A 9101-nucleotide genomic window follows, 5' to 3' on the forward strand; every position below is an offset into this window, starting at 1 on the left:
GGAGTGGAAAATTCACATGACGCGAGTTTCTTGATGCGTCCAGTTGATTCAGACAATAGGAGCGAGCATTATTGCAGCCGTTTGTTATTATATAGGTCTGGAGCATAGAAAACAATTAAAATCAGTTGTAGTGGTAGTTGTATTTTATTAGCATGGCTACAGAGATGCTGCTATCATTAATAAAAATAATAGTAATATCAGTGTATATATACAGTAGTAAAATGTAACACACATTAATACAGGATCCTAACATTACTCATTTGTTTGTCTTTTCATTGTATTTGGGACTTTTTGACAGCAGGTACAAAACAGCGATTGTAGTTATCTCCACCATGGTTGATCGCGCTGTTTTTATTTGCGCGAGTGACACGAAAAACATCCCGCGAGTAATCTAGAGCGAGTGACGCGATGCGCATATTCGCTTTGCGTCTGGTGTGAACACACCATTAGGCCTAAACTTTTGAGAAACAAGAAAGTAAACCGATGAATTTGCTGGTGCAGTTGAAAGTGGTTATTCTTGTAAGGCCCTCTCTGGACCAGAGTTATTTGATAAGAGGAGGCCAGTATGTGGTTTGGCAAAGCAGGGCAGAATCAGGCTGACCTGGCAAAAGTCACAAGAATCAGTTAAAAAGAGTTTCTTCTTGTTTATCTGAACAACTGAAAGACGGAGGTATACAGTTGCTTAGACATGCAGATACATCAGTTTTGCTGATTCAGTCATTTGACCTGTGAGTGTTTGCTTACTCGTCATGTAAATGGCCAGATGTGAGTGTGAAGATTACAGGGCTTAATTCAGACTCTGAGTCTCTGTTTCCCAGCACTACCAATTGCAGCCCATGTCAGAGTGAGTCAGGTCACACACACCTGCAAACCGATAATCGCTGCAGAATGACACTAGCTGCAGAAACATGAAAACCAGAATTGATTGAATAAGCAGTAGCCTGCATCAATATATGCTTGCTGTATTCTTTTGTTTTTAGCAATATGAATTTAAAATTATTAAGGTATATTTACATCAATTTCATCCAGTTGTGGATATTTTAAGGGGTCATTTTGTTATTTAATATATGTATTTATGAATTTATGCGTGCTTGCTTTATTTATTGCAAGTACGTTTTTGTGCATGTAGCTCAATTACAGTGGGTTCGGAAAGTATTCAGACCCACTTAAATTTTTCACTCTGTTATATTGCAGCCATTTGCTAAAATCATTTGTTATTTTTTTTTCCTCATTAATGTACACACAGCACCCCATATTGACAGAAAAACACAGAATTGTTGACATTTTTGCAGATTTATTAAAAAAGAAAAACTGAAATATCACATGGTCCTAAGTATTCAGACCCTTTGCTCAGTATTTAGTAGAAGCACCCTTTTGATCTAATACAGCCATGAGTCTTTTTGGGAAAGAGGCAACAAGTTTTTCACACATTCAAAAATATCCTGTGCACATGCGCAGTACCATCGTATGTCTTACCAATGTTTATTTGTCTCACGTCTAACAAACTCCTCAGTGGAGCAATATTTTTCACAATAGTTGCTAAAAACCTCTTCTGATGCATGTCATCAAGAAATGACAATAATGCTGACGTAGCTCCCGTGGAAGTGTCTTTCTCTAATTCTGAAAGCACACTTAATATGTGAATTGTATTGCAATGTCTAGGGTTCGTATATTTGTATGAAATCAGATTGGATTCATCGACGAGAATTAGTGTTATGATAACATATCTAGTGATAATTTAGTTTTTTGACCATTTTTCATGCTCTTTATATTCTTCTGTTGGTTAATAGTTCAGAACAAGTCATTTAGAATATAATTGGTAACAGTTTAGTTTAAGGACCATTTCTCACTATTATCTAGCTGCTTATTAGCATGAATATTACTAGCATATTGGCTGTTTATTAATACGTATAAAGCACATATTAACGCCTTATTCTGCATGACTATATTTTAGATCCCTTAACCCTATACCCCATGCCTAGGGTTGGGTACCTTTCACATTTGAACTGGTACGGTACCGGTATCGGTACTTTTTTCGGTACTTTACTCTAGGGCTGCATGATATATCGAAATATCGCAAATGTAAATATCGCAATATGCATATTGCAACGGCGTGGGATATCATTATCATTTTAATAATAGGCTACTTAAATCAAAACGTTGCAAAAGGTCAAAGTTCTAGTTCGACGCATATAGCAGAGAATTGCTTGAAGTTAAAAAGAGTTAAGTGTAATAAGTTGCAGAAAACAACTCTTTGCCGTCTCGTCTTGCTGTCTGACTCACACCTGAAGCGCGCGCGCACACACAGAGAGACGTGTTTCAGACAGACTTGATTCGTCTTTCGCATCTCCTCCTTATGTTTGAACAGACACATACACACAGAAGTATGTCAATAGTACCCGTCTCGATGATCATTCTCGTAAACGCAGTCGGTTATGTTTTAACTGAATGTAAACAGCTGAGAAAGAAATCGGATGTGTAGCATTATACTGGATCTGTGCAGTCGGATTTAAAGGGAGAGCAGCCTATAAATACCTGCTGCTGAATATGACACTAATGTTAACAAAACGGCTATAACAAAGATTAATCTAAATTTAATTCATACAGTGAACACTATGCAGTGTTATTTTACACTTAATTATTACATTTCTGTACATGAATACAATATTTTATCTATGCTTGTAAATTTGTTATTTCTTTTTTTTTTCTTTTTCTTTCTTTTTTTACTGACTGTTCACTTGCTTTTAATCATGTTTGAACTTTCTCAGACTATAGTTTTTGCTGTGGTATATGATGAAGTACTTTAAGTGTGTGGAAAGCAAACTTACAATGATATTAAATTAGTGTCATTTAATTTTTTGGTTTGTATGTTCACATTGATGTTAAATTACATTTTCATCACTTTTTATTTCACTACTTTTTAAGTAATGCTTAAACACTGCTGGTCACTTTCAGAAGTTATAGTGATTCTTTATTTTCCAAGAAAGAATGTGAAACAAATTGGTTATATAATATTCATTTTTAAATATTTTAAAATATCATTTCAATTGATTTTACACACTTTAAGAAATATCGTATCGCATATCGAATATCGCATTTTTTTACAAGGTATCGCATATCGCATTTTTCTTTAATATCGTACAGCCCTACTTTACTCTCTTGTGTAATTACAAAAACATTTATTTCAGTGAAAAAAAAATAAGTCCAAAAGTCTCAATTTCAACATTTTGAACAATAGGGCCCTACAAACTTTTTCTTTTTCTTTTTTGAAATATTTATTTTTATCATTTAATTGTTTTATTTAAATTTGATAGAAAATTGAATATTTAAAGATGTACTTTATACTTTACAAAAGTAATACAAGAGTATTTTATTTAGTATAGTATATATTTCTAATACATGTTAAACCTTACTTTATTTTGACAGGTTACCATGAAGTGTCTGTGTGTATACAGTATGATGATGCTAGTTTTCTCAAATGAAACGGTAAAATTCTCACAAAGTGACTAAGTTTTTGTGTTCGTGCCGTCATATAGTGAGACGCAGAGGCTGAAAATCACCGCGAGCGTCACGCGTGCTTCAATATTTGTGTAGTAAAGAAAACCGCGTTTCCGGCATTCATACATACAGAGGCAAGCGGAACATGCAGGACTCATATTTAAAACGTCTTTTTGCATTTTAATGTTCACAGACACGAGTTCATATCGCGATTCGAATTAAGTGGCAGTGGCTACTTCTGATTTATTCGTCCAAAATTGACAAATTCTGTGGCATTCCGCGGTAAATTACGTTTTTAGAATGGACTCCACGATCCCGTCCATGTTTTCACAGAAACCATATGGCCCTAGAAATGTAACCACACTTCAGATCATTTCAGCTTGCCCTGTGTGTTGTTTGAACGAGTTGCAGGGGTGACATCACGTCACAGGGTCTCTCTTTCTCTCTCTGTAGCGTATGCGCCCACGTGCGTTCTCAGGTACCGAAATTTGGTACCGACTGATTTAACATGAATTGGTACTCGGTAGTACCGACGCAATTCAGTCGGTACCCTTAAAAGTACCGAGTTCGGTACCCAACCCTACCCATGCCTAAACTTAACAACTACCTTCCTAACTATTAATAAGCTGCAAATTAGGAGTTTGAGGCAAAAGTCGTAGTTAGTTAATAGTGAGAACTGGACCTTAAAATAGAGTGTGACCAAATGATTTATAGTAAAATAAACTTATCTTAAAAGGTAAAGGCAGTTTTGATTCCTCATGTGACTTTAAACAAATCTCACATTACATAATCATGCATAAGATATTTAGAAGTACAGACACAGCAGTCAAGTAAGCTTCCTCTGCAGTCTGCACCTCAGTCTGGTCTTTTTTTACATATTTTTTAGAGTCTGGGGAAGATTTACTTTGTTATGAGACATTGATTTTTCTATATATGTGACCACAAAACCAGTCAATAGCCAATATAAACACATTGTATGGGTCAAAATTGTCGATTTTTCTTTTATGCCAAAAATCATTAGGATATTAAGTAAAGATCATGTTCCATGAAGTTATTTTGTAAATGTCCTACCTATATTAACTTAATTTTTGATTGGTAATATGCATTGCTAAGGACTTTATTCGGACAACTTTAAAGGCAATTTTCTCAATATTTAGATTTATTTATTTTTTGCACCCTCAGATTCCAGATTTTCAAATAGTTGTATCTCGGCCAAATATTGTCCTATCCTAACAAACCATACATCAATGGGAAGCTTATTTATCCAGCTTTCAGATGATGCTTCAATTAAAAAAAATTTACACTTATGACTGGTTTTGTTGTCCAGGGTCACATATTTCTATATTAAACCTGGTCAAGGAGGTTTTAAACTTTTGGGTCATTATGAATTAAGTGAAGCGCTGCTTAGATTTCTCTGGTCTGTACTGAGAGAATGTACCCTGGGGTTGCATAATTTCACAGCCCCGTGCTGACTGTCAGATCCACATTCTCTACAGGCCTCACAAACAAGAGAGCAGCTCATACGAGGAATTACAGGACTTTAGTTCAGTGAAACGCTTAAGAGGCCACAATCACCATTAAGTGCTGCTAATAAGCCAAGATTTTCTTGGAAATTCCTCTTCCTTCCCCTTTTTGCTACCAGAATATGCTTATTTATCCAGCTTTCAGATGATGCTTTTCAATTAAAAAAAATTCACACTTATGACTGGTTTTGTTGTCCAGGGTCACATATTTCTATATTAAACCTGGTCAAGGAGGTTTTAAACTTTTGGGTCATTATGAATTAAGTGAAGCGCTGCTTAGATTTCTCTGGTCTGTACTGAGAGAATGTACCCTGGGGTTGCATAATTTCACAGCCCCGTGCTGACTGTCAGATCCACATTCTCTACAGGCCTCACAAACAAGAGAGCAGCTCATACGAGGAATTACAGGACTTTAGTTCAGTGAAACGCTTAAGAGGCCACAATCACCATTAAGTGCTGCTAATAAGCCAAGATTTTCTTGGAAATTCCTCTTCCTTCCCCTTTTTGCTACCAGAATATTGAACATTTTTAAAGATGGTATATGTCTTTTTTTTAATAATTGTTTATTTATCAGCTGTTTTTGATCAGGTTGTCATTTCCTGTCTGAAATCTGTTGTTTTAAACATGTAAGAAACACGCTAAGAGACTTTACACTTTAGTAGTTATGAAATGAACAAAAACATTTGACTCCCAGGGTCAGGAGGTGTGAATTCTGTGGAAATCGGCAAAGATTTCTGTGAAGCTACAATTACAGAGAAGTTGCCATGTGTCGTGTGAGTGATATAGTAAAAATGGGTGGAGGAGGAGGAAAAGCACTGCTGACGTTCTCCTCCTCGCTCAGAGCTCTGTTTGGAGAAGACAGCTGGTATGCTGCGGCTCAGCTTTAGGATTAGCCTCCCCACGGAGACCAGTGTTTTCATTTCAGGGTCAGGACGTTCACATGTTCTCTGCAGAATAAGAACTTTGGTTAGGGCAAAAATGTGTTGATTTTAATATGACTTAGTTAAGTTAATAAGCTTGCTTTGTCATTGAGCTTCCTGTGTGACCTCACTATCCTTGCTGTCGGCGCTTTTCCAAACACCCTGCGAAGGCCTGGATGGCGGTGTGTGTTTATGCAAGCATTGGCAGGAACTTTTCAGATCTGAAATAGTTGCGTAACAGCACCTCACCCCTCTGTCCTTCTTTCCCAGCTTTCTGTATTTTCAGTCTGAAAGTTTTTTTCTGGTGAAAGTTAATACATTTAAGATTTGTCGTTATATTTGGGAAATAAATTTAACTGTGCCACTATAATATATCGAGTTCTGAAGTTAAAGTTACCTTTAAGGAATAAAATTATATAATATATATATATATATACAGTAATGTGGATAATATAAATGTGGATAAGAATATTTTATAATAACATTCCTCACCTTTTTCATATAAAAAAAAAAAAGATTCAATAAAATTTTACATTTGTTATTCATTAATTTAATGCATCGGTATTAATGGATTGGAAAAGAAACACTTTCACAAGCTGTTAATGTTTGTTTCTTAATATAAATGTGGATAAGAATATTTTATAATAACATTCCTCACCTTTTTCATACAAAAAAAAAATTTCAATAAAATTTTACATTTGTTATTCATTAATTTAATGCATCGGTATTAATGGATTGGAAAAGAAACACTTTCACAAGCTGTTAATGTTTGTTTCTTTCTTTTCTTCAACTCTGCGGTTTGTTCTCTGTTCAGGTATTGAACCATGTTCATATTTGATCTAGCAAGTTTCCTGTTCAAGAGCTGACGGATGCTAACAGAGAAACAGTCACTGTTTTTGTAGATGCAGACTTTACTCATTTATCTATTGAGACATCATTTTTAGATATGGTATGTAGGTTGTCATTGTTAACTAAACCACTTACATTTTCAGTTCTTGATGACATTAAACAGTTTATTAGGGGTGCACAATTAATCAAATTTCTAATCGCAATTACAATTATGGATGCCACAATTACGTAATCGTTCAAAGCGGCAATTAATCGTTCAAAGTCCACTTATGTTATTCTGCACGCTTAAGATGTTTTTTTCTTTCTACATGTTATCTTAAGGGTTTTTCCATTGTTTTCGTTTTAGTATAACATTATAATACCATTCATATTTTTACTTTTTTTTTTAAGAAACCAATCTGATGTATATTTGACATTTGAGGCTTAATACTATAGAAAAGCGCAACGTTTTTCAGTTAGTGTTTTCAGCTTGTGTATTTTCATATAAAAATACGGCATGCAGTTGCATCAAACAATGGTATAAACATCATTCGATGTAAATTGCGATAATCGTAATTAATAATTGCAATTACAATTTCAAGGGAATAATCGACAATTATGATTTTTGTTATAATTGTGCAGCCCTACTGTTTATTCCGGGGTCTGTCCATTTTCTCACAAACCATTGTGTGTGACTACTCAACAACATACGTTTGTCTTGATTTAAATATTAACAAAGTTCCAATGCGAGCAGTTAAAATGAAACTAAATTGAGAGCTAGCGTTACTGTTTTGCATAAAAACTTGTTACACAAGAAACATTTTAATAGATTTCATATTAAAGCTGTTCTTTAGAACTTTCTATTCAGCAAAGAATCCTGAAAATGGGAAATGTATTATGATTTCCACAAAAATATGAATACATTACTGCGTGCATGCATGCTTGATTTTGCATGTAGATCATGGCAGATATCGCCCCGGCATGCATTATGGCTGTGTATTTGTTCTGGTATATTTAACCAAATTAAAACACAATCAATAATTCATGCAGCCACCTTCATATTTGGTTCTCATTCTCATTGTTCCGCTGTCAAAGGCGTGCATTGTGGTTTATTGTTTTTATAATACAATGTTTGTGTGCATGTGTTGAAGAGATCACTGGCCTTGATGTAGGGTTACAGTTGCAGAAGATGAGCATCTGCGGACATGTTTCAGCTTAAGCCATCTCATCTTAGTCTAGACTGAACCTGATTGAGCTGAGATGTATCTGAGATGTGGTTTTTATGGGACGATCACGGCTCTGAGAAAACAGTACTAACCACATTTAAATTTACACAGAAATGCACACAAACAAAACCACTGCAAGAGTGTAAGTCTAATAAAAGTCAAGTGTTTATGACACACTCTATATAGCCTATAAAGAATGAACAGGAAGTCGCTGTTGTCTTTGCACGCTTCACAAATAGACTTCTTGTAAATTACAGTGTCTTTCATCTGGGGAGATAGACTTCCTCATCATAGTGTTGAATTTTACCTTGAGGTTTAAAACAAGATCAACCCCGATTGATACATCAAGTTGTGTTATTTGTGCTTGATAAACTAATCTCTCTGTCAAAACCACCAGCAGACTCGAATTATCACCAAAGCACTGCATCATTGTCGTGAGAACTGTGTTTTTCTCTTGTCACAATTAATAAGCACTTGTTCTTGTGGAGGTTTGCCTGTCCTCTGGTGTCAGTGATTTTATCCCAGTTTCCCTCATTATTGCTGTCTCAGTGTTTGTTTATAAATCAACACCTGGTAGACGATCTGAACGAGTTCTACTGCAGGTTTGAAAAGACACCCCAAACCCGCCCTGAACACCTCTCCACACAACCATTCACACCTCCAGCAACCCCCCTCTCCCCCACACCTGCAATTCAGATCAGCGAAGAAGAGGTGCGCCAGGTCTTCCGGAAGCAGAAAAGGAGAAAAGCACCAGGTAGTCATAGCTAGAGTAATTTTGAGATTAAATTCTCCAAATCATTTAGCTTGTGATCTTTTCACATCATGGTGATTATCTGGGTTCTAAATCACCTCAGAATAAAATAATAATTGCATTTGGAAAATCAGGTCTTTTGATGGACAGTTAATTAGGATAAATAATAGGGTTGTGCTTTAAATGATTCACATCATATTCTCAACCCACCTTAACTATCATTAATGGAATATGAAAATAATGAAAATCTTAATGATCCCAAATATTGACAACTCTTGCACTCTTGAAAATAATGGGAATTAGTGGTAACTATACAATAAGACTGTAATTTGCCATTATTTTTCCAATTATGTTT

General features: G+C 35.4%; 1 protein-coding gene across 1 annotated transcript in view; it reads left to right on the forward strand.

Moving 5' to 3' along the window:
- Positions 1 to 5812: 5812 nt before the first annotated feature.
- sema4ab (sema domain, immunoglobulin domain (Ig), transmembrane domain (TM) and short cytoplasmic domain, (semaphorin) 4Ab) overlaps positions 5813 to 9101 on the forward strand; it is a 19284-nt gene continuing 15995 nt past the window's right edge. The window contains exon 1 of the mRNA XM_016231428.1: positions 5813 to 5886. Coding sequence (XP_016086914.1) covers positions 5813 to 5886 — 74 coding nt within the window. The remainder of the gene's footprint in view (positions 5887 to 9101) is intronic.

Source organism: Sinocyclocheilus grahami, unplaced genomic scaffold (assembly GCF_001515645.1).
Source record: "Sinocyclocheilus grahami isolate Dianchi unplaced genomic scaffold, SAMN03320097.WGS_v1.1 scaffold391.1, whole genome shotgun sequence".
Classification (NCBI taxonomy): Eukaryota; Metazoa; Chordata; class Actinopteri; order Cypriniformes; family Cyprinidae; genus Sinocyclocheilus; species Sinocyclocheilus grahami.